This window comes from Falco punctatus, assembly GCF_963210335.1.
Source record: "Falco punctatus genome assembly, chromosome: 1".
NCBI lineage: Eukaryota > Metazoa > Chordata > Aves > Falconiformes > Falconidae > Falco > Falco punctatus.
This window is the reverse complement of record NC_137580.1, coordinates 108,007,275-108,033,547: the sequence shown is the minus strand read 5'-3', so window position 1 is coordinate 108,033,547 and position 26,273 is coordinate 108,007,275. Positions and strand designations below refer to the sequence as shown.

Sequence of the window (26,273 nt, the reverse complement as noted above, 5' to 3'; positions counted from 1 at the left end):
TTTGGAGCTGCCCCCTCCTGCCCGGCTCAGCCAATGCTCGCCTGGCTCCGCGCGGTGCCCTTGTAGGGTCCAGGGCTTTGCTGCCTTTCCAGGAACCGCAGCTCCCCTCCCGCCGGTCCCCGAGCCCCACGATCCCTTAATGCCCCCGGGCCAGGGCATCCCCGCGGGGCCGGGCTCTGCGAGCCCCAAACCCGCCCCCGGAACGGGCCGTGCCCATCCCGCTGCGCGGGGCGCCGCTGGTGTGGGCTCACCCCCCGGGTGTGCAGCCCCCCTGCTCCGGGGGGAGAGGGGAAAGGGAGCCCTGGGGGTGCCGTGGGTGTGGGGACCCCCGGGGCCAGCCCCCGGGAGCCCCTTCTGTGCCCCATGGTGCCCCGCCGGTGCATCCCCATGACCCCTGGGAGCCCCCCCTGCGCCCCATGGTGCCCCCCGGTACATCCCCAGCACCCCCGGGAGCCCCCTCTACATCCCGTGGTGCCCCCCAGTAACACCCCAGCGGCCGTGGTCTCCGTGGGGCTGGGCTGGCCCCGGGGTGGGGGAGGAACCAGCGCAGGGTCGCAGTCCCCAGCCCCGGGCAGAGCCCCGGGACGGGGGGGTAGGGGGGTGGGCTGAGGACCGACCCTCCCCCCGGCTCTGCCCGGGGCTGTAGGAAGCCGCTGCCCGGCGGCAGGGGGCGGAGGGGCTGCTCCTGCCCCCCCAGCGCGGGGCCGTGGGGAGGGGGGCTGCGGGCAGCCTCGACCCCCCGCTTACGGGGAGGGAGCCAGGGCCCTGCCAGCGCCGACCCCATCCCTGCGGGCAGCGCCGGGGGCGGGGGCCGGGCCGGGGGGCCGGGCAGGGTGCGGGGGCAGGCGGGGCCGGGCCGGGCCCCCCCTTCTCCCGGTGCCCGCCGCGGGGGGGCTGTGCCGGCCCCGGCGCCCGGCTCGGCTCAGCTGTTCTCTGCGGCAGCGGCGCTGCGCGGTGCCGAGCCCAGCCGCGCCGGGCGGAGCGGAGCCGAGCGGGGCCGAGCGGGGCCGGGCCGGGCCGAGCCGGGCCGGGCGGCGGGGAGCGCAGCGGGACCGGGCCGAGCCGGGCGGAGCCGAGCGGGGCGCAGCGCAGCGCCGGGCGCGCAGCACCGCGGAGCGCAGGTGGGAGCGGGAGCGCGGGCGACCCGGGGCCGGGGCCGGGGCGGGGGCGGGTGGGGCGGCGGGCGGTGGGTCCCCGGCCCCGGCCCGCCGCCCGCAGGAGGCGGCTATATTTGGAAAGTGACCTCTGGTCGTTCCGGAGCAGCCGCTGCGGATTCAATTGTGGCAACGTAATGGCACGGCCGGGCAGCGGGGCGCGGGGCTGTCCGGCCCGTACCCTGCCCTGCATCTGGCCTGCGCCCTGCCTGTATCACGCCCGTTCCCCGCCTGACCCCGCCTGCCTGCTGCCAGCACCCCGCCTGCCCCCTGCTAGCACCCCTCCGACCCTGCCAGCACCCTGCCTGCGTGCTGCTAGCACCCCTCCGACCCCACCTGTACCCCGCCTGCACGCTGCTAGCACCTCTCAACCCTGCCTGCATGCTTCTAGCACCCTGCCTGTACCCCGCCTGCACCCCACCTGCATGCTGTTAGCACCTTGCCTGTACCCTGCCTGACCCTGCCTGCATGCCGCTAGCACCCCTCAACCCCGCTTGGACCCCACCCACACCCCATCTGCACCCCACCTGCATGCTACTAGCACCCCTCAACCCTGCCTGCACCCCTCCAACCTCACCTGCACCCTGCCTGTATCATGCCTGCGCCCCATCCAGCTGTCATGCCTGCAGCCTGTTAGCACCCTGCCTGTAGACCACTAGCACCCTGCTTGCAAGGTCCCCTGTGCTGGTCTGTGCTGGTCCCTGCCTGTACCCTGCCTGCACCCCGTTCAGCCCTGCCTGTGCCCCGTTCAGCCCTGCCTGCGCCTGTCTAGCACCCCTCCAGAGCTCTGCCTGCACCCCATCAGCCCTGCCTGTACCCTGTCCAACTCTGCACCCCGCCTGCACCCCACCCAGCCCACCCTGCACCCTACACACTGCTAGCACTCTGCTCAACTCTGCCTGCACCTTTCCTGCATCCCGCACCCTGCCTGCACCCTGCCTGCACCCCGCATGCACTCTGCCCAGCCGGCCAGGCCATCGCCCCCTCCCCTGCAAGACTGCACCCCCAGCTCTGCTCCCACTGGCAATGGATGAGGTGCTGCAAAACACCTGGAGGGCATCCCCACGGAGCCCACTCGCTCTCCCCAGCCGTGCCCAGGGCCAGGGGGGTGACAGCAGTGGTGCCGGCACCCAGCCCTGCTGGGCAGCAGGGGTTCAGGCCCCCTTGGTGCCCCGCTCCAGCCCACACCTGTTGTGCCAGGCTGGGGAGGATGCTCAAGGGCCGTGGGGACCCCTGGCCAAAAGCCACCGGCCGGGATGTGAAGGGGCCGATGTGCCCCTAACAGTGCCCACACCAGCTCCGCAAGCCTGTGCTTGGGGGCTGGGGACAGCCCCTGGCCGTGGCTGAGGCCCCAGCAGAGCACAGGGTGTCCCTGGGGCGGTCAGTGGCTCGTGGGTGCTGCAGAGCTCCAGCCAGGGGGGTTTGGGGTGCTGAGGGGCTCAGTGCCCCCCAAGCAGGTCCCAATAGCAGGGCAGGCTCAGGACAGAGATGGGTGGTTGTGGGCAGTGTGCCCAGCTGTGGCTGAGGGCTGGGGACCCCCCGGGGGGCTCCTCTGCACCCCAGCGTGCCCATGGGGCTGCGTGGCTGGGCCAGCTCCAGCCCTCCCCAGGGTCAGTGCCAAGCAAGTGGGTTGGGGGCCTGCGGGGGGTGTGTGCAATGCTGGAGGCACAGCCTCCATCCTGGGTGCTGGGTCCAGCCAGGTGACCTCAGGCCACCAATGCAGGATGGGGCACGAAGGGACGAGCTGTGACCTGGTGCATGGCACCTCCGTGCCTGCCCCAAACCCCCCTTCAGCGCCACTTCTCTACTGCAGCCACTCACGTGCCAACCCCGATGCCAGCTGTGGGGCACGGCACGGCCGCAGGGCACAGCAGGGCTGCAGGGCCCAGCGCGGCTGCAGGACACAGCACAGCTGTGCATCATGGCACGGCCATGTCCCTGCCCAGCTGTCAAGCGGCTCTGACCGCAGGATGCCGGTCCTTAGCGCTTGCAGCACCCACACGCCCCTGCACGAGGGCTGCCCCCGGTCCCCACCACGGGGCCAGGACTGTGTCTGGCACCATCCTGCCCCCTCATCCCCCACCATCTCTGTCCCCCCAGGCTTACCCCTGTGCCCAGGGTAGGAGGGGGTCTCTCAGAGCACGAGGCCTGAGGGGTCGAAACCCCTCCATGCTGTGCTGGGGGGCGTTCGTGGCCTGACCCTGCGCCCCCCAGCCATGAGCCGCCGCGTGGTGCGCCAGAGCAAGTTCCGGCACGTCTTCGGGCAGCCGGTGAAGGCCGACCAGATGTACGAGGACATCCGAGTCTCCAAGGTGACGTGCGACAGCTCCTTCTGTGCGGTCAACCCCAAGTTTGTGGCCATCATCGTGGAGTCTGGTGGCGGGGGGGCCTTCATCGTCCTGCCCCTTGCCAAGGTGAGCAGCCAGGGCCTGCCCACCCTCCCCCCCGAGGATGTATTGTGTGGGAACATGCTGATGGGCTCTGCTTTTGGGGGGGGGCTGCTGTGGCCCCAGAGCCCCCCAACATTGTCCCAACATCCTCATCCTCATGTGGGGGCTCGGGGCAGGGACAGCCTGGCTTGATCATCGGCACCTGTGAAGGGTGACATCCCAGGGGCCACCGAGGTGATGTGGGAAGCCCCTGACTGCTTTCTTCCCAGCCCAAATTCCCTGGGGCACATGGTGCCCAGAGAGCATCCCAGTGGGGTGGGTCTCTGCCCTGCCCATCCTGTCAAAGGGGCTGGGAGGGGGTCCCCAGCCCCTCCTCGCCATCAGAGGGGACACAAAACAACCTCTCCCAAGGCACATTATTTCCCTCTGTGTCCCTACGGGGCCCCATTCCCACTCCATGCCTCAGTTTCCCCATTCAAGGTGGGTGCAAAGCTCTGGCCACCACCGGGACCCCCTGCACATCCCCACTTGTGCCACAGCTCCACACAATGGCCAGGCTGGGGCCTGGGGGACACCTGGCAGGGTCCCCCCCAACTGCTGGGGGCTCATCCCAGCACCTCGGCATTGCAGACAGGCCGGGTGGACAAGAACCACCCGCTGGTGACGGGGCACACGGCACCTGTGCTGGACATCGACTGGTGCCCCCACAACGACAACGTCATTGCCAGCGCCTCGGAGGACACCACAATCATGGTGAGGGGCTGGACCCCGGGAGGGAGGGGGGCGGCGGGCGCTGGGGAGCGGTGCGGAGCGTTCTCCCCCCCTTTGCTGCCTGCGAAGTGTCACTGGCCTATTTTTAGCCCCAGTGCCATTCGTTTGCGCTGGCGGCGGCTGCTCTCTCCATGATGCAGCAGTTTGTGCTAAATATACCCGTCCCGGCGACTCAGCACCCAGGAATAGCTGGGGGGCTGGGGGCTGCACCCCAGCCGTGCCCTCCTCCCTGTGCCCACCAGCACCCCGAGTGCTGGGGATACACCCCAGGACAGAGGTGCTGCCGCCACCATCCCCTCGCCACCCTCCCCGCAGCCTGAGCTGGGATTAAAGATGAGGTTAATTGGCTCGGAGGCCCTCAGCCGCTTAGCGCTCACACATGGGGTGATCCCCCCCACCCCACGCCCTGCTCCCCATCCTCCCCCCAGGTGTGGCAGATCCCTGACTATGTCCCCATGCGTAACATCACGGAGCCGGTGGTGACACTGGAGGGACACTCCAAGCGGGTGAGCATCATCTCATGGCACCCCACCGCCCGCAACGTCCTGCTCAGCGCAGGTAAGAGGGTCCCGGGTCACCCTCCCGGGGGACAGGGGTATCCATGTGGGGTGATGGTGTCTACTCCATCGGTCCTCCGCAGGCTGTGACAACCTGGTGATCCTCTGGAACGTGGGCACGGGGGAGATGCTGCTGGCACTGGACGACATACACACCGACCTCATCTACAACGTGGGCTGGAACCGCAATGGCAGCCTCCTCGTCACCACCTGCAAGGACAAGAAAGTCCGCATCATCGACCCCCGCAAGCAGCAGGTCGTGGCGGTGAGTGCCTCCACCATGTCCCCCCCACCGTCCCACCGCGGGGTCCCCCCCGAATGCCTCCTGACCCTACTAACCTCCCGCACCCGCGCGTCTCTGTGTTTGGTTTTAACCCGCTAACGGCCGGCGCAGGAGAAAGCCAAACCGCACGACGGCGCCCGCCCCATCCGCGCCATCTTCGTGGCCGATGGCAAGATCTTCACCACCGGCTTCAGCAAGATGAGCGAGCGGCAGCTGGGCCTCTGGGACCTGGTACGAGACAGCAGCTCCCACCCAGCCAGCGCCGCCCCGGGGACCCCGCGGAGCTCAGCCGAGCCAGGGATGCCGGGAACGCTCTCTGGCAGCACACGCACCCCAGGAGCCTCGTGCGCTCCCCAGGAGCAGGACTCAGCGGCTGTTTTGGGGGACGGACCCGGACCCCCCCATTTTCCCCCTTTCCCATGCCCCGTGCTGACTCTCTCCCCCTCCCCCAGGAGAGGTTTGCCCCCCACGAAGGGCTGAGGCCCGTGCGGGCCATCTTCACACGGGAAGGACTCATCTTTACCACGGGCTTTACCAGGATGAGCCAGCGGGAGCTGGGCTTGTGGGACCCGGTAACAAGGCCGCATGGAGTGCTGCCCCGGGAACTTGGCCCCCCCGCCCCTCTGCCCCCCCTGCCCAGGGATGGGGTGCAGCTGCATCCCCCCTCCCCCAAAGATGCCAAGTTCCCAAGTGTGCTGTGCTGTGCTGGGCATGGGGAGGGGGCTGGGGGGAGCGGGGAGCACTGGCGGGGGGACCAGCCAGGCTGGGGAGCACCTGATGGTGCAGGTAAGCAGGAGTGGGACAGGGGGTGCCGGGGGGGATTGTGTATCCTGGGGGGGGGGAGTGAGTCCCATCCCCACAGTGTGCCGTGGCTAACGTGTGTGACTAACTGGGGTGGGGGTTTCGGGGCCACCACTAACTCCCCCCACCCCCCGCTGCTCCATCCCCACAGAACAACTTTGAGGAGCCCATCGCCCTGCAGGAGATGGACACGAGCAATGGGGTCCTGCTGCCCTTCTACGACCCCGACTCCAGCATCGTCTACCTCTGCGGGAAGGTAACACCCCTGGGGTGCACCCCCCTGTGCCACCCTGTCCCTGGGGGTGGCCAGGGCGGGCTGACACCCATCTCCACACCCACAGGGTGACAGCAGCATCCGATACTTTGAGATCACGGACGAGGCACCCTATGTGCACTACCTGAACACCTACAGCAGCAAGGAGCCGCAGCGGGGCATGGGCTTCATGCCCAAGCGTGGGCTGGACGTTAGCAAGTGTGAAATTGCCAGGTGGGAGTTTGGGGGGAGGGGGTCTGGGGGTCTGGGGGGGGGAGCCAGAGCCTGACTGCCTCCATCCCATGCAGGTTCTTCAAGCTGCACGAGCGCAAGTGCGAGCCCATCGTCATGACGGTGCCGCGCAAGGTGAGCCCCCGGGGGCGTCTTGGGAGATGAGGAGGGTCCTGGGGGACACACACTCCCTCTCACCGTGGTCTCCCTTGCCCCCGCAGTCAGACCTCTTCCAGGATGACCTGTACCCTGACACGCCGGGCCCCGAACCGGCCCTGGAGGCGGATGAGTGGCTGTCGGGGAAGGATGCGGAGCCCATCCTCATCTCGCTGCGCGACGGCTACGTCCCCGTCAAGAACCGGGAGCTGAAGGTGGTCAAGAAGAACATTCTGGACAATAAGCCCCCCCCAGGCCCCCGCCGCAGCCACTCCACCTGCCATCCCGACTTCTCTGTGAGTGTCTTGGGGACGGGGGCATTGCAGCGGGGCTGTCCCCCTGCCCAGGGTGCTGTTGGAGGGACTGGAGGGGGCTCACTGGTGACCCTGTGTCTCCCCCCCTGCAGCAGTCAGCCTTGGAGGAGGTGCTGGAGGAGATCCGTGCCCTGAAGGAGACGGTCCAAGCGCAGGAGAAGCGCATCTCCGACCTGGAGAACAAACTCTGCCAGTTCACCAACGGCACGGACTAGCGCGGCTGCCACGGGCAGGGCGAGGACTGCCCCGGCTCTCCCGGGGATTAAAGCTGAGTCCCTGCAGAGGGCAGGAGCCCAGAGCCATGTTCTTCGCCCAGGAGCCGAGGCTGCAGGGAGGGGGTCGGACCCTGACCCCCCATCACCACTGGCATCGGTCGCATCCTTCTCCCGAGGTGGCCTGGCACACCAGCACCCTGCTGCAGCACCCGAGGGGGTCCCACCTGCTGGGCAGGATGCTGAGCATCCCTCCTGGGGACCTGCAAGCTGGACACCAGCATCCTCCCAGGACGGGGAGCTGTTGGGCCACCTCCCCAGGCAGGATGCGCTTGGGTACGGTGCTACCCCCCCCATCACCCCCCTTGCCTCCCCCTGCCCCATCGCCCCCCTCCGCGGGTGCTCCCAACCAGCTCTTTGCTCCTGGGTCCCCTTTAATAAAGGGCGCAGCTGCCCATGGCCGTGTGGCAGGTACCGGGGTCGTGGGGCTGCCATGCTGGGGGGGGCCCTGCCTGCACCCCGCTGCCCGCACGGCCCCAGCACAGGCGGAGAGAGGCAGAGACAAACGTTAAAGAGCATTTATTGGTGGTGGCCGCAGTTGGAGCGGCTCAGGCTCCCTCGGCCCTGGCCCAGATGTCGCTTGTGGGGGTGCATGAGGGGGGGGCGCCAGCTACGAAAAGTCCCAGGGGAGCGAGCCCAGCCCCCCCCACAGCCCCCAGCCCCCCGTGTGCAAAGGAGGAGCAGCCCAGGGTGGGGGGGCCGGGGGTTAGCACCATTTGACATAAGGTTTCTCTCAGGGTCAGCGCCCAGGACAAGGGGGTGCAGTGCTGCCAAGGAGGGGGGGCATCGGAGCAGGGCGGAGGGGGTTGCGAGCAGGAGTTAAGGTGGGGGTGACACCGGGTGGGCTTCTGCAAGCACCCCCTTGGCTGCCCCAGCAGACCCCCGTGCTGGGGTGGGGGGCAGCTGTGCAGCCCCGCGCTGGCTGTGGGGTGCAATGGGGCTGAGCCCCCCCCGTTGGCAGGCAGAGCAGCTCCCGGGTAAGTGCACTTGGTAGCGCCTGGGCAGGGGGGCCGAGGGGGCTGGGATGGCCCCGTGGGGGTCCCAGGCACCCCAGGGCCCCCTGTGACCAGTAGGCCCCCCCCATCTGGGGCAGGATGTGCCCCTCACCGCCTTCCCGGGGCGAGGGGCTGAGCAGCACCCCATAGGACGGTTGGGGGGGGCTAGGACTGTCCCAGGGGTGGGGTACAGTCCATAGGGTTGTCCCCCCTGGTCCCTGCCACCCCAGCTGCAGGGCTGTCACCCACCCGCACCCTATCCTGCTGTGGGGTGCTCCCCCCCCAGCACCACCCCGGCTATGGGGACGATTTCCCTCACACCAGGGCCAAATCCTGCACCCCCCTCCCCCTTTGCCCTCCGCAGTTCTTGGGCTGGCTCCCCCCACCCCAGTCCCCCTCCGTGTCTCCATACACGGCACCGGCCGCGTCCCCAGCCCCATTGGGGTGGGGGGGCTCAGCAGGGGCGCGGGGTCACTTGTCCGTTAGCGAGAGCTGCAGGATCCGCTGCAAGTCCTCCTCCTCCTGCCGCGTCCGGCGCTCGGCTTCCTCCTGCTCCCGCGCCGACAGTGCCATGGCCAGCCGCAGCTGCTCCGCGTAGCTGGGGAACAGGGCGCTGGGCCCCCTGCCGCCCCCTGGGGCTGGGGCAACGGGGGGCCTGGGAGCTGCCGTGTGCTGGGGAGTCCTGGCGGGGGGTGGCAGGGTCTCAGCGCGGGTCCCCTGTGAGGCCAGCACCCGCTCCCGCTCCCCCAGGGGGGCTGGCTGGACCTTACCAACCTGTCTCCCCGGCGGCCCTCGTGCGACATGGGGTGGGTGCCTGGCTTGCTGTTGGTCAGTGCTTCCCAAATGGTCACCTGTGGCCCAGACAGAGGGGTGCTTGGAGGGTGGGACCACACCCTAGCACCCCAAAACCTGACCATGCCCCAGCACCACAAAACCTGGGCCCCTGGCATGAGCTCCAACCCACCACCACGGGATGCAGGGTTAGGGCAAGGTGGGGTGAGCATCCTGGGGTGAGCATGGGGGCAGGGTGGGCAGCAGGGTCCCCCAGCCAGGGAGGGAGGAAGTGGCAGGGGGGTGGCAGCACCCACCTGGTCGTACTCGCTGCCTGCTTCCAGCAGGCTCTGCTGGATGGCGAACTGCAGCAGGTCATCCTCGTCCTCCCGCAGGGCGTCCTGGTGGGTGCCCACCACGCTGTACCCCCGCGGCACCTCAAACAGCGCCGGGTCCATCTCACACACCCGGCACGAGGCTGCAGGGAGACAGGTGGCGGCATGGCTGGGCACCCCCCTATGTGTCCGTCACCCCCCCCTGCCACCAGCCATGTCCCCCCCCACCCCACATACTCAGGGAGCTGGAGCTGCTGACGCTGGAGGAGTCGCTGCTGGGCGAGGGTGCCTCGCTGCTGGGGCTGTGCCGCAGGGAGCTGACGGGCTCGTCGCACCCGTTGAGGTTCCCAAAGGTGATGCGGGCGTTGAGAATATGGAAGATGGGGATTTCTGCGGGAAAGGGAAAAACCAAAAGCAGGGAGGGAAGCTGGCTGTGCCACCCACGCTGGCAGCAAAGACCCCCCCCCCCGTACCGATCTTGACAGGGAAGCCGGGCGGGAGGCGCAGGGTGATGAAGTCCCGCAGTTTGGCGAAGAGCGCATTGCTTATTGCCATGAGGTCGATGATGGGGGCAACTTGCTCGCAGAGGGACAGTGGGTGGTCCTCGCACAGCCATAGCTTTGCCTTGAACCTGCCGGGGACAGGTGCTGGGCTGGGGACCCCTGCCTGCCCTCCCGGGGGCTCTGCAGCGATCGGGGGGATGACAAGGGGGTCCCAACACGCTCCTTCCCCCCTCACTTCTGTGTCTTGGTGGTGAGCTCCATGGGCCGCCCCATGTCCCGGTTGCCCAGCTCAAAGTTGGGGTTGAAGTACTCCTCGGGGGTGATGGCAGTGGGGTTGGCGTGGCTCAGGGTCTGCGTGATCAGCGTCTGCAGGACAGCCCGGCGGGTTGAGGGGTAAGGTCCAACTGCGGGGCTGCCCCCCAGACCCCTGGGACACTCACCCCGTTGTTGGGCCCCACGTGCTGCTCGGCAATGCCCAGGAAGGACTGCAGAGGGGTCTTACTGCCTGCGGGAGAGGAGGGGGTGAGGGCCAGGGTCGGCGCAGCCCCCTGCCCACCCGGTCTGTGCCGGCTCCACCTTTGCTCTTGCCCTTGTGCTGGTCCGAGAGGTGCTCGGTCCGTGTCCGCGTGATCAGCTCCACGTTGGACGCGCCGTAGACCTGGGCAAGGAGTGGGGAATGGCAGAGGTGGATCCCCCCGCCCCAGTCGCAACAGGCCGTAGCTCCCCACCCCCGGCAGCCCACCCCCCCCGCCCCTCACCTTGGCCTCGTACCCATTCACCATTTCCGTCTTCTCGCTCCTCCAGCCCAGGATCCCGGACTTGTTCCTGGGGTGACACAGGGCACCGTGACCAACGGACGGTCTCATTCAGACAGCCCAAGGTGCCAGCACCCCAGGGGGCTGCACAGCCCTGGGGGTGGGCTTGGTGCTGCCCCCAGCCCACCTCTCAAAGGCGATGTTCTTAGTGTCAAGCTGGGTGGTGACAACGGGGGCCGTCAACCGCCCCATCACCTGCTCCTCGGTGGGCTGCACAGCAGCCAGCAGCACCTCCTGGTCGTGGCTGGCTAGGGCCAGCGTCTCTGAGTAGACCACCCGCCGGTCGTGGTCGATCTCCATCACCACTGCGCTGGTGTCTGCAGGGAGATGGGTCAACGTACACTGGGACAACCACAGTCCCCACACCACGTCACCCAGCCCCACTGCAGTGCCATGGGGCTCTGCCAGTGCTCCCCAGGGAGGGCAGGGGGGGACCCCGATGCCAGCTCACCTTGTCCCCGAAAGACAAAGCTGCGGTTGCCCCGCTGCCAGGTCATATGGTCAAAGCCCAGCAGCGTGGTGTCCACCCGCAGGTTCTGGCCACTTTTCCACACCTTGTAGGTGTCACTGGGGCAGATCTTGGACACCAGCGGCACTGGGGAGAGATGGCGATAGCCCAGCTGGGGATGGGGCCACCCTACACCCCCGAGTGGGCTGGCAGCACTGAACTGGGTGGGGGATGCATCTGGGAACCCGACACCTTGGTGGGACAGGGGTCTGCAAGCATGGGGGGCGAAGGGCAAGGGGGTAGGTGTCCACTGGCTGGGGGATGGATGCTGGGGCTGGGGGACTCTGCTGGGAAACTCCCACTCCCCCCCAGTCGTGCTCTGCCCCAAGCTCACCCCAGCTGGTGAACTCCCACTTCATCTCCACGTAGAAGTCCTGGGCCTGCGGAGAGCACAGCAGGGTCAGGAGGAGCCCGTGGCCAGTGTCCCCACCTCCGCCCTGGCGGCCCCCGCTGAAGGCAGGTCACCTTGCGCAGCTTCTCCAGCAGGATGGGGATCCCAGCCAGGCGCTTGATGGCTCTCTGGTAGTCGCGGTAGCGCAGGACCAGCTGCACCAGCTCCAGGTCACGGGTGCTCACAGCCTCCTGCAGGACTGCGGGGCAGAGAGGAGCCGTGCCCAGGGGAGTGGCACAGCACGGTGTGGCATGGCATGGCACCGCTGGCCACTGCACAGGAGCCACGTGCATGTACCACCGCGTGACCTGTCCCTCGGGGAGCTGTGGCACCAGGATGAGCGTGCCCGTGCCTGTGCCAGGGCAGGCTGATGGAGGAGGGAGGCAGCGAGCCCCCCCAGCTCACCTGTCCAGCCGCTGCGGTTCTCCTTGCCCACATCGGCACCATGCTTCAGCAGCACCCTGGCACACTCGAGGTGGCCCAGCGTGGTGGCCAGGTGCAGGGGTGTGCGTCCTCGGGGGTCCAGCTGCTCAATGTCAGCCTGCCAGGAGGGAGGGGGGCTCAGGGATAGCTGGGGTGGCCGGACCTTGGCTCCCAGCACCCCCCCACAGACATGAAGCTCCCGGCCGGAGTGGCCAGGGAAAGTGGCCGACGTTTGATGGTATCTCAGAGAGCATGATCATCCCCGAGCTCCCCCAAGAGATGCACCCCAAAAGGCTCTCCCTGCTCCCCACAGCTGCTGCCAGACCCATAGGGAGGGCAGGGAGAGTGCAGCGGGGGCTGCCAGCACCCAGCACGGCTCGGCATGGCCAGGCTGGGCTGCACCCACCACACAGGCATGGAGCAGGGCATGGCAGCGCAGCGGGGGGCACGGATGCCCCCGGCACAGAGCTCTGCATGGCTTAATGCAGCTGCAAGCTCGGGAAAAGCCCCCCACCTCTGGGATTAGGAGGTTGCGGGGGGGCTGCTGCCCAGTTGCCAGGCAGCAGCTGCCGGCAGCCCCCCTCCATCAGTGCCGGGAGCACGGCGGGCGACGTGGGCTGCGGCGGGCGCACGTGTTCCCCTGCCTGAGCCGGGGGCGGCTGCGTGAGCGGAGCGGCTGCTTGGAGGATCCCCGGGCCCTGGGGAGCTGCGCGCTGGGGCTGCGATTGTTTGTGCCAAGCCTGGAGCCTGGCACCCTGCCAGCCCCAAGGAATCCCTCGCCCACCAGCGGCAGCGGTGGGCACCCTGAGCACCCACGGGTCCCGCTCCTCGCCTAGGGTGCAGCATTTTCCCCGTGCCCAGGGCTGGGGACGTGGCTTGGGGTGATGGAGCGGGGGGCGGGGGCAGCCTCTACGACCCCAGCACCCAGCCTTGTGGCAGGAGAGGGGCAGTTGGATGCTGACGGGCAGGAGGCCGCGGGGATGAACCCCCCAATCAAGGCTTTGGGGAGGCCACCCATGGGAGAACAAACCTGGGGTGCAGGACCCAGAGGTGCCAGCTGAGACTAGGCACCCCAGAGGTGTCTAGGGCTGGGCAGGTGTGGGGGGTGGGCTCTGGGGTGCCCAGGCTCTCACCTGCAGCAAGTCCCTGCCGTGCTCTTGGGCATGTCCTGCAGTCACTCTGCCCCAGGTATGTCCCACCCCTGCCCAGGCTGTGGGCATCCCCATGCTGCCACCCCCCCCAATCCCCAGGGGCTCACCAGGCTGGGGGACACCTCAGGCTGCCCCCACTGACAGAGCAGAACAGCCCCCCAGTTCCCCAGGAGCCAACATGCTGCTCCAACACTCTCCAGACGACTGCTGCTTCTTAATTGCACTAATGAAATGACTCTAATTAAACCAATCACCCCCCAGCTGGGGGACGGGTGCTGCGGGCTCAGCAGGGCTCCCCAGCCTCAGCCCTGCCCCAGTGCCAGGCAGGACTAGGGTCCCTGCTCCGGGGACACAGCCCTGGAGCCAGCCCCAGGGGAGACGGTGTGACCCAGTTTTCACCAGCAAGAGCTCGGTCCCAGGCCCTGGCACGGCTCCGGCACGGGGGCTGCGGCACAGATCTCGGAGCGCTGCCCGTCCTGGGGCTGTGACACCCACCGAGGATGGGGACAGGGACAGGGAGGGCGTTCAGTTGGGAATGTGGCACAGTGCATCCCCTCTGCCAGGGCTGTCCCCGGGGTGGGGGACCCCAGCGCCAGCTCCTGGGTAGCTGCGGGGGACACGGGTTGGCTCAGGGAGGGGGTGCTGGGTGTCGCTGTCACTGTGCAGCCCCAGGTCCCTGCCACGCGTGGTGGGGCAGGCTGTGGTGGGGGGTGTCCTGGCGCAAGGGGCTCTGTGTCCTGCCTGCCGCGTCCTCCCACTGTCCCTGCCACGGGACGCACTGGCCCTCGCTCCCTGGGTGGGGGCTAGTGTGGATGGCAGCTTACGGTGACAATTCAGGGGTGACCTACCCAGGGTCCTTATGGGGGACATGGAGAGCAGCAACACTGCCAGCTGCCCCAGCACTTCCCAACCCCAAACACCCGCACGTTGGCAGGGTGGGCATGCAGTGCCAGTGCCCCCGTGCAGGTCCCTGGGGTGGCGGGAGGGCAGAGCCCCTGGGCAGGGGGACACCCAGCATCACACCCAGCCCCAACCCACTTACCCAAGGGGTGCTCTGGCAGGGAGAAGGGCTAAGCCATGTCCCTGGATGCCCCGGACAGAGGCGGGGGGCTTGGCCTGGGCTGGCTCCCACCTCCTTCCCCCAAACCCCCACCTGCCCTGGCGCCTGGCCTGCAGCACCCATGGGCCCCCCCACGCACCCCAGGGGTGCACACAGGGCCGGCTCTGCTCTCACCCTGCAAATGGCAGCAGGAGGGGCCATGGCAGAGCCCCACTGCTGGCCGGGCTGGGGGGGTTAGAAAACCCCTCTGCAGGCGAGTGGGGCCAGAGCCACCCTCGCAGCCCCTGCATCTCCCCGTGCCTGCTGAGCCGCCTGCACCCAGCTTTGATCTCTGTCGCGCCGGGCTCCTGGGAAAAATGACCCCGAATTACCACGGAAATAAAACTGCTGGTGATGGGGTGGGGGGTGATGCTGGCGCAGCCTCCCGGCTGGCCCCCACAATGGAGGCGGGTGTGGCGGGAGCCATCTCCTGCATCCCGGCAGGAGCATCGCGGCACGGTGGCCCCCTGTTTTGTGCATCACTGGGGTCCATCCGGCACGGCCCTCAGCACCCTGGGGTGCCCGGAGCTGGGCCGAGGAGCAGGGATGCTCACCACAACCTCACCACCGGCCTCCCTCCAGCGCCTGTGGTTTCCTGCGTCTTCGGGGCTGGGTTTTAATTACCTGAATTGCAATGCCACCGGGGAGAGGGAGGCTGGGAACCTGCCTGGGGATGCGCCTGCGGCCCTGCTCCATCACCGGCCAGCTGGGGGGTCCCGGGTTGGGGGACACCGTGTGTCCCCCTACCCTGAGAGGAAGCCACCTGGCCTCCTGGGGCTGGGGGGCTGCATCCCGGTAGCACCAGAGCCCTGCGTGTCCCCCGTGAGGGGCTTGGTCTGAGGGTGGGGAGCTGGGGGCTGCACCCCGAGAAGCAGGGCTAGCAGCACCCCAAGAAGCAGGGTGCGAGTCGGGGTGCCAGGGACCCACTAGAGGCCTAGCAGGGAGCCGGGGGCACGTGGGGAGGGATGCTGGGGCTGCGTGCGGCGGGGGATGCAGGGGACCTGCGGGTGGTACCCACCGCTCCGTGCCGGCGCCGGGGGCCGCTGGCACAGGCTGGGGGTGCAGGGGGACGACGCCACCCGTCGTCCCCCCCGAGCCCTGCCAACGCAGGAGGGCCCCCATCCCCACCCTCACCCTCACCCTCACCTCCATCCTCAGCCCGGCCGCAGCCCGGCAGCATTGCATCAGCCCGGAGCCGAACCGGGCCGTACCGGGCCGTGCCCGGGGGTTCCCCCCCTACCCCGCCGCCCCCCCCACCTGCTTGGCGCTGAGCTCCCGGTCCAGGTCGCGGGCGCGGTTGTGCCAGACGAGGTAGTGCAGCGGGTACCTGCCCTCCGGCCCCTTCCTGCCTGAGCAAGACGCGAGCATCCTCCGTGCATGCTGGAGCGGCGCGGCGGGCGCGGCGGGGCGGGGCGGGGCGGCGGGGGGGCGCGGGGCGGGCCGGGCACGGCACCTCCCGCCCGGTGCTCCCCCCGCGCCCCCCGCCGCCCGGCCTCATGGGACTTGTAGTCACCCTGCCCGCATCGCCCCCTCCCTCCTCCTCCTCGCCCCCCCCACCCCTCACGCACCGTTCAGCCCATCACCGTGGCCCCCCACCCCGCGGGGGCGTTGCAAGGGGTCACCCCGCTGGCGCTCAGCCCCCCTAACACCCCCCCCCCCCCCCATTTCCCCCTTCCCATCTGACCTCCGCTCCCCCCATGGGCCATGGTGGGGCAGGGGCGAAGGCAGGGGGCACGGGGGTGCGGGGGCCCCCAGCCCCCCCCGGGCGGCGGCAGGCTCGGGCCCCCCAGCCCCGTTTCCTTTTCCGCCCGCGTTCCTCCCGGGCGGGCGTCGCATTTTCCGGCTGCCGCCCGAGAACAATGCAAGGCTGGGCCTCTGCCGGCGCCACGCTGCGGCCCCCCGCCCGCCGCTCCCCCGCCCCGGGCCGCTGCCCCCTCCTCACTCCGCTCAGCCCTGACAAAGGTGGCGGTGGTCGCCCTCCACCCCCCTCCCGCACAGCATCCCCCACCTCCCCGCCAGACCCGCTGCCCCATGACGTCATGCGCCATCACCTCGGCAACCAGCGGTGAGGTCACCGGCTGCACAGGCCCGGCGGCCTGGCCCGTGGGGCTGGGGGGCAGGATGCGACCCTGCTGCGGTGGCTCCTGCTCGGGGGGGGGGCTGTGCCGTGAGGGTCTGACCCCCGTGGCTGCCTGCAGGGTCCTCATGGCCATGGCTGGGTTTTCCCCCCTGCTGCGAGGGCATATATGACCCTAGAGCAGGGAACAGACCCCAGTGGTCCCCAGCACCCCCAAACTCCCCTGCTGAGCAGCCCGGGGTGCTGTGGCCCACCCCCACACATCCCCAGTGCAGCAACCTGCCCGCACTGCTGGGACAGACAGGGGTCAGCCAACCCTGGCTGCCCACACAGCACCCCAAGGTGTGCCCGGGATGGGGGTAAGGTGGGGGTGCCTGGCAGCGGGGTGCCCAGTGCCAGAGTGGGCACTGGGAACGGGACTGGGGCTGGATCCAAGATGAGTGCCCAGGGCTGGGGCTGGGATGCGCAGGACCCAGGCTGGGACCAGCACCGGAGGGGTGCCCAGCACCGGAGCAGGGGATGAACAGTGCCCGGGCAGGGATCAGGACCAGGACAGTGCCCTGGGCTGGCAATGGGATCAGGAGGGCACCGAGGCCTGGGAACGGGGTCAGGGCCAAGGGATGCCCGGGAGCAGGGGCAGAAGCAGGAGCAGGGCCGGGGATGCCCGGGAGCAGGCCAGGTTGCACAGGACCGGGCCGGGGGTGCCCGTGGCTGGAACCAGACCGGGGAGGGGGGCTGCCCAGGGCCGGGACCGGGACCGGGACCCGACCCGGAGCGGGATGTGCCGGGACCGGGTGCTGGCGCGGCCGCAGGTGCTGGTGCGGGTGCGGGGGAGGGGGTGTGCGGTGCGGGTGCGGGTGCGGGTGCGGGGCGGTGCCGGTGCCGGTGCGGGGCGGCCGCGGCGGCGCTGCCGGTGGCGGGGCGGGGGCGGCGCGGCCCCTCCTCCGCCGGGGCCGGGCCTGCGCCGCTTCCTGCGGAGCCGCCGGGCGCTGGGAGCAGCCGGCAGCCCCCGGCGCGCCGCGGCCCCGGGCCCCCGCCGCCCCCCGCCCCGCCGCCCGCCCCCCCGCCCCCCCGGCGGGCCCGGGGGCGCCGCCGCCGCCGCCCCACGCTGGCGCAGAGGCCCGGGCCCGGGCCCGCCTCGCCGCTGAGGATGTCCCGGAAGGCGCCGCGGGCGGAGGTGTGCGCCGACTGCAGCGCCCCAGGTAAGGCCGCCCCCCCCGGCACGGCCCCGGCCCCCCCGGCACGGCCCCGGTGCGCCGCCGCCCCCCCCCGCGGCGGGGCCCTCGCCCCTCCGCCCCCGGAGCCTGGCCGGAGCCTGCCTCGCGCTGCCAGGTACGGCTGCGGGACCCCCCGGTGAGCCCCCGGACCCCCCCCCTGCGCCCCATGGTGCCCCCCGATACATCCCCAGCACCCCCGGGAGCCCCCTCTACATCCCGTGGTGCCCCCCAGTAACACCCCCGGCACCCCATGAACCCCCTCTGCGCCCCATGGTGCCCCTGGTACGTCCCTAGGACCCCCGGGAGCCCCCTCTGCGCCCCATGGTGCTCCCCAGCACCCCATGAGCCCCCTCTGCGCCCCATGGTGCATCCCCCCGGTATGCTGCCAGAGAGCCCTTGTGCATCACCCGCACCCCACAGCGAGGCCCCTTTGCACCCCCTGGGTGCCCTAAGCCCCCTCCATGAGTCCCCTCAGCACGCTGCAGCGCACACCTTGGGGACCCCCACTGTATCCCCCACTCTGGGCCCTCAGAACCTCTGATGCACCCCCAGTGCAGCACACTGGTGAGGCCCCTGGGCCCCTTTGGTGCACACCCTTTTCCCCCCTCTAGGAATCTCCCAGTACACCCCAACATGACCCAGATAACCCCCTCGTGCCCCCTCGGTGCACCCAGCGTACCCCCCGCTGCACCCAACGCCCCCACGCGCTACCCACAGCCTTGGCACCCCTCAGTGCAGAGGCTGCTGGCGTGGGCTGGGGACGTGCCAGTTGATGGCAGCAGCACCGAGGACCCCAACAGTGGTGGGGTGGGGGACACGCACCCTCCCACACCCCCCAGCCAGCACCCACACCGGCCAGATCCGGGCTTGGTGGTGCAGGCGGGCTGAGCCGGCGGCCGCTGCAAGCCGGAGCCTGAGCCTGGGCAAGACGATTCACATCCCCAGCAGTGCCAGTGCCCGCAGCCCCCGCACCAGGCATGAGCCCGTGGGCGTCGTGGTGGGGCTGGACCCCCAAACCTTCCCCGTGGCAGGGCCGGGCCCCCAAACCCTGCCCGTGGCCAGCGCGGGTGGCCCCACGGCGATGAATGAACGGGGCCGAGAGTGGAGGCTCGCTCGGGGAGGCTCGCTGGGAGCCGGCCCCGGAAAGCTGCCCGCGGGCCAAGGCTGTGCTGAAATTATTCCGGCCACGCGCCAATGGCCGGATCCTGCCAGGAGATCCAGCGGCACGCGTGGGCACGGGGCTGGCTGGCCTCTGGGCCCAGCCCCTCTGCTGGCGGGCAAGTGGGGGGCACGGGGTGCCCGGGGCGGTGCTGAGGTTCCCTGCTGGGGCAGGGGGAAATGGAAACCAGTTTCTTCCAATCTCTTATCGCCTGGCAGCCATGTGAGGAAATGAGTTATAAAGTCCAGAGGCCGCTTCCTACCACGTTGGGAGCACCCGCTGCTGGGGATGCACTGCCTGGCCCTGCGTGCTGGGGTGTGCACGGAGCACCCTGGTCCCTCTGCCCGGGCTCCCTTAGCCGAACCCCGCTCCGCTGGCTCCATGCGGGGATGCCAGCTGGCCCCAGACCTCCCCTCCCCAGTGTGGGGCCGAGGGCTGGGGGTCGCAGCGCAGGGACAGAGGTGTGCCGGGGCTCCGGGATCCTCCCAGGGTTTGGGGTGTCCCCGTGCCAGCGCTCCCTGAGCCGCTGTGACGCCCGTCCGCATCCCGGCCACCCCCACAGTGGGAGGGGGTGCCACCCCAGGGGGGTACCCTGGATGCTCCCGGTTGCAGGGCCGCAGGCAGCCTCGCCGGCCGGCTCCCCCAACAGCAGAGTGTCCTGTTCCCGGCAGCGCCCCGTGGGCAGCGGGTGCGAAGGCACAGATGCCGCCACGCCGGCTGCCAAGGCGCTGCCATCTGTGTGCACCCGGCTGCCAGGCTGGGGGGGCAACTGCTCCCCCCCCAGCCACCCCACCTCAGCTCTGGGGCACTGCAGCACTGCAGAGCTGGGTGCCCCCCAAAACGGCAGCCGCGGGGCTCTGGAGGGGTGCTTGGGGAGGGAGCTGGGACCTTGTGGGGAGGAAGGACATGGGGAAAGCAGCTTTCTTCTGCGGGGTTGCGGGGCTGGCATCACCCCCTCGGGGCCACCGTCACACCCTCGGGGCCATCGTGGCTGGCCAGTGCTGCCGCCCCCGCTGCAGACCCTGCACCCCTCAGCCTTGGGGCTCCCCTGCTGTGGGGCGGTGCAGTGTTTGTGTAGGCCCTACAGAAATCAGGTGTGGTGGGGCTGGGCAGAGGCTGGCAGGACCCCCCCTGGGTGGCCACCCAGGGGCTGTTCAGCATCATCACCCTGTGCCTGGTCACATGCTATGGGAGGGGGCTGTGGCCCGGTGGGAGGGTCCCCAAGTCCTGCTTTTGGTGCTGCCGGGGGCAGCTGCTGCCCTACAGCCATGCTGTGGGGCTGGACCCCACCCCAGGCCAGCCCCACGCCCCATTTTTTGGGGTGCAGGTGTGGGGAGCTGCCGGCCAACAGGAGCGGGGCCCCCGCGGGTGCTGGGGCCGGTGCCAGCGCGGGGCCGGCGCGGCCACTCAAACGGCCCTTTGTTCCCGATGGGGACACAAAGGGCTCCAGTCCGGCCGGCCAGGGCCGGCAGCCGGGGCTGGGGGGGTATGGCAGTATGGGGGGGCCGTGGCACCTGCCCCCAGAGCCGGGCTGCCCTGCGGGGCTGGCCTGGGGTGCAGAGCTGGTGACCACTGTCTATGGGAGCCCGCAGGCTGGGGGTGTCCACCCACTTGGGGACATGCTGCCACCATCCAGGACCCCCCCCAAAAATGCCCAGCTGGGGGGCTTGGGGTGCATGGCCTCGCTGGGTGCTCAGCAGGTCAGGGTGCCCCTGCTGGGGGTGCGCTGCCACGGGGCTGGCATCCCCCCTGCCACCGGCCGCCCTCCTGCTGGGGGAGGCCAAATCCTGCCCCCCCCTTCTGGCTGGTGCCTGGTTGCTATGGGAAACCTGTGGGTTTCCCCTGGCGATGGGCTAGGCCCCTCGCTGTCGCTGGGGAAACGGTTGCTGTGGCAACGCATCCCCCCCCCCCCCCAGCAGCGGGGTGGATGGGGAGGTGACCGCCTGGGGAGGGGAGCTCCGTGGTGGGGACACCTGCTGACAGCCCCGTGCCACCCCCCAGACCCTGGCTGGGCCTCCATCAACCGCGGGGTGCTCATCTGCGATGAGTGCTGCAGCGTGCACCGCAGCCTGGGCCGCCACATCTCCATCGTCAAGCACCTGCGCCACAGCCCCTGGCCCACCACCCTGCTCCAGGTGGGTGCTGGCCCCACAGGGACGTGGGGGGGGACACGCGTGGGGACCCCCGTGCCCACCGGGCCCTGCCTCTCCCCTGCAGATGGTGCACACGTTGGCGAGCAACGGGGCCAACTCCATCTGGGAGCACTCGCTGCTGGATCCGGCCCAGGTGCAGAGCGGGCGCCGGAAGGCAAATCCCCAGGACAAAGTGCAGTAAGTACCCCCCCGAGACATGGGGAGGGGGTCTGCGCCAGCCGTGCGCCCCTCCGTCACCCTGCAACCTGCCACCCCCCTCCCAACCCCCCCCAGCCCCACCAAGTCCGAGTTCATCCGCGCAAAGTACCAGATGCTGGCCTTCGTCCACAAGCTGCCCTGCCGGGACGATGATGGCGTCACTGCCAAGGACCTCAGCAAGGTGGGACATGGGGTGGGGGTGCAGGCCCTCCCACCCCCCTGGCTGTGGGGACAGATTCCCCCCCGCCCTTACCAGTTTTCCCCTCCGCAGCAATTGCACTCGAGCGTGCGGACAGGCAACCTGGAGACCTGCCTGCGCCTGCTCTCGCTGGGCGCCCAGGCCAACTTCTTCCACCCGGTGAGTGCTGGCAGGGCTGGGGGTCCCTGGGCAGGGTGCTGGGCTGGGTGGGGAGGCCCAGCACCACGGCTGGCAGGCAGGCAGGCAGGCTGCGGGGCTGAGGCTGCCCGTGCCCGCAGGAGAAGGGCACCACGCCGCTGCACGTGGCCGCCAAGGCTGGCCAGATCCTGCAGGCAGAGCTGCTGGTGGTCTATGGTGCCGACCCCGGGGCGCCCGACGTGAACGGCCGGACCCCCATTGACTATGCCAGGTGAGGGTGGGGAAAGGGGGGGGTCACCCCTGCCTGCACCCCCCCTCCTAGGGTGGGCATCACCCCTGCCCGTCCTCTCACAGGCAGGCAGCCCAACACGAGCTGGCGGAGCGGCTGGTGGAGTGCCAGTATGAGCTGACCGACCGGCTGGCCTTCTACCTCTGCGGCAGGAAACCGGGTGAGCGGGGGGGTCCCGGGGTGAGGGGTTACACCGGGGGGGCACGGGGCCCCGCTCATCACCCCGCTCTTCGTGCAGACCACAAGAACGGGCACTACATCATCCCGCAGATGGCCGACAGGTGAGTACCCAGCGCCCGTGGCCACGCTGCCCTGTCCCACGTCCCCCCCAGCGTCCCCGCTGGGCCGAGGGGGGGACCCCGGTCACCTGCCTGTGATGGTGCTGGAGCATCCCTGGGGGGGCGGGGGGGTCCACGTGCCCGCGCGTTTAACATCCGCCTTTATCCTGTTCTTCCCTCCGCTGCCTTCTCCGGAGCGCAGGGTGCGCCCAAAGTGCATGGCACAGAGGTATTGTCTGCTTGGCTCTCGGCTCCGGGGGCCCCCCCGTGCCACCGGCATGGGCCCCCCCTGCAGCCCCGGCCACCTGGCCCAGCCTGGCACCTGGGGAGGGGGGTCCCGCTCACCCCCGGCCAACTTGTCCCCCTGTGCCTGCCCGCCAGCTCTGCTTGGTGAAGCCCGCCATGCCCGGGGCGGGGGGGGGTGTCCCTGTCCCGGTGGGGTGCAGCTGGGGACCTTTTTGGTGGGGATGGGCCGGGAATAACCCCTGCTTTGTGTCTCCCCCCTCCCCACGCCCCCCCAGCCTGGACCTCTCCGAGCTGGCCAAGGCAGCCAAGAAGAAGCTGCAAGCGGTGAGTAGGGGTCAGTGCTGGAGGGGGTCCTATCCTGCCCGCTCCCCCATCCCGCCTGACGCCGTTCCCGCTCCTGTTGCAGCTCAGCAACCGCCTCTTTGAGGAGCTGGCCATGGATGTCTACGATGAGGTGGACCGCCGGGAGAACGACGCGGGTGAGCGGGGGCGTGGGGGGCTGGGGCTGGGGGTGCAGCTCCCGGGGGGCTGTGACGGGCGTCACGGCGCGGGGAGGAGCAGCCGGTGGGGCCGTGGCCGAGCCCCGCACTCCCCCCAATCTGGATGCGTCCGCTGGGACCGCAGGCCCCTCCTTCTTCATTCCTCCGGCCGGGAGGTTTTCTCGGCCGAGGGGCCACCGCTGGGTGCTGGGGCTGGGGTGCTGCCAGAGGTGGGTGCCGGGACCCCCGGGGGCGGGGGCTTACCCCAGAGGGGTGTCCTTCAGCTGGGGGTTGGCAGGGTGGGGGCCACCCCATTCCCGTGGTGGGGTGGGCACTGACGGGCACACCGAGCCCTCTCCCTGCCACCTGGGGGGTTGGAGAGCCCGTGCCCCAAAGGGTGAGGAGCGGGGGGTCCCTGCTGGGGGGCGCGGGGGGGCACCCCGGCCCTGCAGGGTGGCCGGGGGAGGCAATTCCCGTCAGCCCGGCCGGGCTCTGCTCCCAAGCCCAAAAGGCTGGCCCCGCGCCCACGCCTGCGTCCTGCCGGCTCTGCCGCCGCCTCCGGGCCCTGCAGCCCGCTCGTTCCGGGGGGTCTGGCCCCCGCAGCCCCCCGGGGGTCTGACGCTGGGTGCCTGCCTGCAGTCTGGCTGACGACGCAGAACCACAGCACGCTGGTGACGGAGCGCAGCGCTGTCCCCTTCCTCCCCGTCAACCCCGAGTACTCGGCCACACGCAACCAGGTGAGCCCCCCCCCCCCAGGCCCCGTGGCCCCCGCCTTGCACTCAGACCCCCGCTCACCCCCTCTGCCCCACACCCCCCTCCCAGGGCCGGCAGAAGCTGGCCAGGTTCAATGCCAGGGAGTTTGCCACCTTGCTCATCGACATCCTCGGGGAAGCCAAGCGCCGGCAGCAAGGGAAGAGTCTGCTGAGCCCCACAGGTGAGGGATGGGGAGGGAAGCGGGGGGCACATTCCCTCCTGCCCCTGCTCAGCACCCCCTGCCCTCCCCCAGACGCCCTTGACTACTCGCTGCGGAGCCAGAGTGACCTGGACGACCAGCACGACTACGACAGCGTCGCCTCTGACGAGGACACGGACCAGGAGCTGCTGCGCAACGCCTCCCGCAACAACCGCGCCAGGGTGAGCCCTGGACCCCCGCCCCGGCCCTGCACCCTGGCTCTGGGACCCCGGCGCTGAGCCCCTCTCCCCACAGAGCATGGACTCCTCCGACCTCTCGGACGGCCCCATCACGCTGCAGGAGTACCTGGAGGTGAAGAAGGCTCTGGCCGCCTCCGAGGCCAAGGTGCAGCAGCTGATGAAGGTGAACAACAGCCTGAGCGATGAGCTGCGCCGGCTGCAGCGTGAGGTGGGTGCGGGGCCGGTGGGACTCCCCCTTCGGCATCCCCCCCTCCCCTCGCTCATACCTCCCCTGCCCTGGCTGCAGATCCACAAGCTGCAGGCAGAGAACACGCAGATCCGGCAGCAGACGGGTCCCGCGCACCCAACCCCAGCCCCCAGCGAGCGGCCGGAGCACGGGCACCCCCCGGGCACGGCCCCCCCCCACCGGCGGGACCGCCAGGCCTTCTCCATGTACGAGCCGGGCTCGGCCCTGAAGCCCTTTGGGCAGCCGGTGGAGGAGCTGGTGACGCGGCTGCAGCCCTTCGGCACCGGCGTGAGTGTGCCGGGGTGGGCGGGTGGGTTTTGGGGTGCGGTGGCCCCCCCAGCCCCACAGGGTGCTGGGTCCTGTCCCTATGGGGCCGTAACCTTTCGTGTGTCGCCAGGAGGTGGAGGACGAGGCTCTGTACTCCATGCACATCCCGGCCAGCGTGTACCGGGTAAGGGGGCCGCGGCGCGGGCGGCTCCTGCATGGGATGTGGTGGCCGTCGCCCTCCAAGGACGTCCCATCCCCCCGCTGCCCTGCACCCCCTGGGTCAGGCTGGGGACCTCCTCGAGGGGACGGCGGCCGTGGGATGTTCCTGCATGCAGGGCAGCGGTGTCCCCTGTGCTCGTCCTCCCCTGCACGTCACCGGGGTCGGCTCTGGACCCTGCTGCGCCCTGTTCAGCGCCGCTTTCCTTCTCTTCCTCCTCCAGATCCGGAAAGGTCCATCTGCCTCCTCGGTGCCCTTTCCCCCATCCTCCCCCCTGCTCTCCTGCCCGCCTGACAGTGCCCGGCACATGGTGATGTACTGGGGAGGGGGGGCAGCTCCTGGGGTGGGGAGACCCCTGGAGCTGGGCAGGGCTTGACGCTGCTGCTCTCCCCTCCAGAGCAAGCTGGACCGGCACGGCAGCGGCACTGACAGCGACTACGACAACACGCAGGCGGGTGAGGTCCTGATGAGGTGAGTGCTGGGGCTGGGGGCTGCATCGGCAGCCCCCTTAGGGGCATGGGGCCATGCTCCTGGCGCTGATCCCAGGGGGTTGGTTGGTCCCTGCAGCATGGAGGGGAAGCGGTTTGTGGAGCTGAGCAAGGACGAGGACTTCCCCCATGAGCTGGACCCGCTGGACGGGGAGCTGGACCCTGGGCTGCCCAGCACTGAGGACGTCATCCTCAAAACTGAGCAGGTCACCAAGAACATCCAGGAGCTGCTGCGGGCGGCGCAGGAATCCAAGCATGACAGGTAGGGCTGGGGCACAGCCTTGGGGTCCCTCGGGACCCCCGGGCCAGGGGGATGTGTTCACACAGGGCCATCCCTGCCACTGCCCGTGGCCGGGAGCTGTTGTCCCCGCTCAGTGCTCACCCCTTCTCCTTGTCCCCAGCTTTGTGCCCTGCTCAGAGAAGATCCACTCGGCTGTGACGGAGATGGCATCGCTCTTCCCCAAGGTAGGAGGGGTTAGGGGGTCCCTGGGGTGGGGGGGTCCCCACCAGGCACTGTTGACTGCCCCCGGCATGGTGCCTGATGCCGTTCCTCTGTCCTGCTGCAGAAGCCAGCACTGGAGACGGTGCGGAGCTCCCTGCGGCTGCTCAACGCCAGCGCCTACCGGCTGCAGAGTGAGTGCCGCAAGACCGTGCCGCCCGAGCCAGGTGCCGCCGTGGACTACCAGCTCCTGACCCAGCAGGTCATCCAGTGTGCCTACGACATCGCCAAGGCCGCCAAGCAGCTGGTCACCATCACCACCCGTGAGAAGAAGCAGTGAGCGCTGACCCGTGTCCCCCCGCACCCCCCCAGCCCCCGTGCTCTCCATCTCTCCCTCCCCTCCGGCAGCAGCCGGCACCTGGGGCGAGCACGGCTACGAGTGGCCTTCAGCCCCTGGGGAGTCGGGGCATGGGGTGAGGCCCCCCCCCTCCCCCTCCCCCCAACCTCGTCCCCCACGCCACCGAGGAGCTGCTGCTCAGCCTGCGGGGTCGGTGCCTGCATCCCCCCTGTACAGACCCCTGCCTGCCCCTGCGCAGCCTGCCCCGCGGCGCATGCCTAACTTATCCTGTACATAGCCCGTGTAGCTGTCCGTGGCGGCGGTGGCGATGTACCCCCCACCCCTCACAAAGCCCCTCGCCGGGCGGCCGGTACCCCTGGGGCCGCCTGCAGTGTTACACTGGACTGGGGCGCCTGTGGGCCCCCCCTCCCCGGGCGTCCTGCCCCACCCCCCCCCGGGGCCGCGCTCCCTACTGTAAGATGTGTCCTTGTACATTTGTATCAATAAAGGTGTGAGCATCGCATGGGCCCCTGGCTCTGGT

General features: G+C 70.0%; 3 protein-coding genes across 13 annotated transcripts; 2 read left to right on the top strand and 1 right to left on the bottom strand.

Moving 5' to 3' along the window:
• Positions 1-905: 905 nt before the first annotated feature.
• CORO6 (coronin 6) lies at positions 906-7,596 on the top strand. Of its 5 annotated transcripts, XM_080383676.1 has the most exons (12): positions 982-1,121; positions 3,255-3,568; positions 4,175-4,297; positions 4,744-4,873; positions 4,956-5,137; positions 5,267-5,386; positions 5,608-5,727; positions 6,108-6,212; positions 6,298-6,443; positions 6,518-6,575; positions 6,662-6,892; positions 7,003-7,596. In XM_080383676.1, the coding sequence occupies exons 2-12, from the start codon at positions 3,371-3,373 to the stop codon at positions 7,123-7,125; spliced, it is 1,536 nt and encodes a 511-aa protein (XP_080239802.1). In that variant the 5' UTR covers positions 982-1,121; positions 3,255-3,370; the 3' UTR covers positions 7,126-7,596. The 5 variants fall into 5 exon arrangements, with proteins under 5 accessions (XP_080239801.1, XP_080239802.1, XP_080239800.1 ...); XM_080383675.1 differs by lacking the exon at positions 5,267-5,386 and having other exon boundaries at positions 906-1,121; positions 3,369-3,568; XM_080383674.1 differs by lacking the exon at positions 5,267-5,386 and having other exon boundaries at positions 7,006-7,596.
• A 90-nt stretch (positions 7,597-7,686) lies between these two features.
• Positions 7,687-16,055, bottom strand: ANKRD13B (ankyrin repeat domain 13B). 2 transcript variants are annotated; one of them, XM_080383377.1, is made up of 16 exons: positions 15,858-16,055; positions 15,431-15,522; positions 11,906-12,041; positions 11,575-11,699; positions 11,444-11,489; positions 11,053-11,196; positions 10,729-10,918; positions 10,545-10,611; positions 10,363-10,444; positions 10,227-10,291; positions 10,022-10,152; positions 9,757-9,914; positions 9,521-9,673; positions 9,266-9,426; positions 8,948-9,028; positions 7,687-8,859 (listed from the first exon to the last, which is right to left on the bottom strand). In XM_080383377.1, exons 1-16 carry the CDS (start codon positions 15,877-15,879, stop codon positions 8,632-8,634), a joined length of 1,881 nt encoding a protein of 626 aa, XP_080239503.1. In that variant the 5' UTR covers positions 15,880-16,055; the 3' UTR covers positions 7,687-8,631. The 2 variants fall into 2 exon arrangements, with proteins under 2 accessions (XP_080239503.1, XP_080239504.1); XM_080383378.1 differs by having other exon boundaries at positions 8,952-9,028; positions 15,858-16,053.
• A 1,175-nt stretch (positions 16,056-17,230) lies between these two features.
• Positions 17,231-26,255, top strand: GIT1 (GIT ArfGAP 1). Of its 6 annotated transcripts, none has more exons than XM_080382116.1 (22): positions 17,231-17,452; positions 20,628-20,761; positions 20,844-20,956; positions 21,053-21,158; positions 21,249-21,335; positions 21,455-21,585; positions 21,669-21,763; positions 21,842-21,884; positions 22,084-22,110; positions 22,403-22,451; positions 22,534-22,601; positions 23,241-23,343; positions 23,429-23,540; positions 23,613-23,740; positions 23,814-23,966; positions 24,045-24,272; positions 24,382-24,435; positions 24,692-24,778; positions 24,866-24,939; positions 25,036-25,218; positions 25,358-25,421; positions 25,523-26,255. In XM_080382116.1, exons 1-22 carry the CDS (start codon positions 17,401-17,403, stop codon positions 25,733-25,735), a joined length of 2,304 nt encoding a protein of 767 aa, XP_080238242.1. In that variant the 5' UTR covers positions 17,231-17,400; the 3' UTR covers positions 25,736-26,255. The 6 variants fall into 6 exon arrangements, with proteins under 6 accessions (XP_080238242.1, XP_080238244.1, XP_080238245.1 ...); XM_080382115.1 differs by having other exon boundaries at positions 17,247-17,452; positions 22,534-22,606; positions 23,246-23,343; XM_080382118.1 differs by lacking the exon at positions 22,084-22,110 and having other exon boundaries at positions 17,245-17,452.
• Positions 26,256-26,273: the final 18 nt, after the last annotated feature.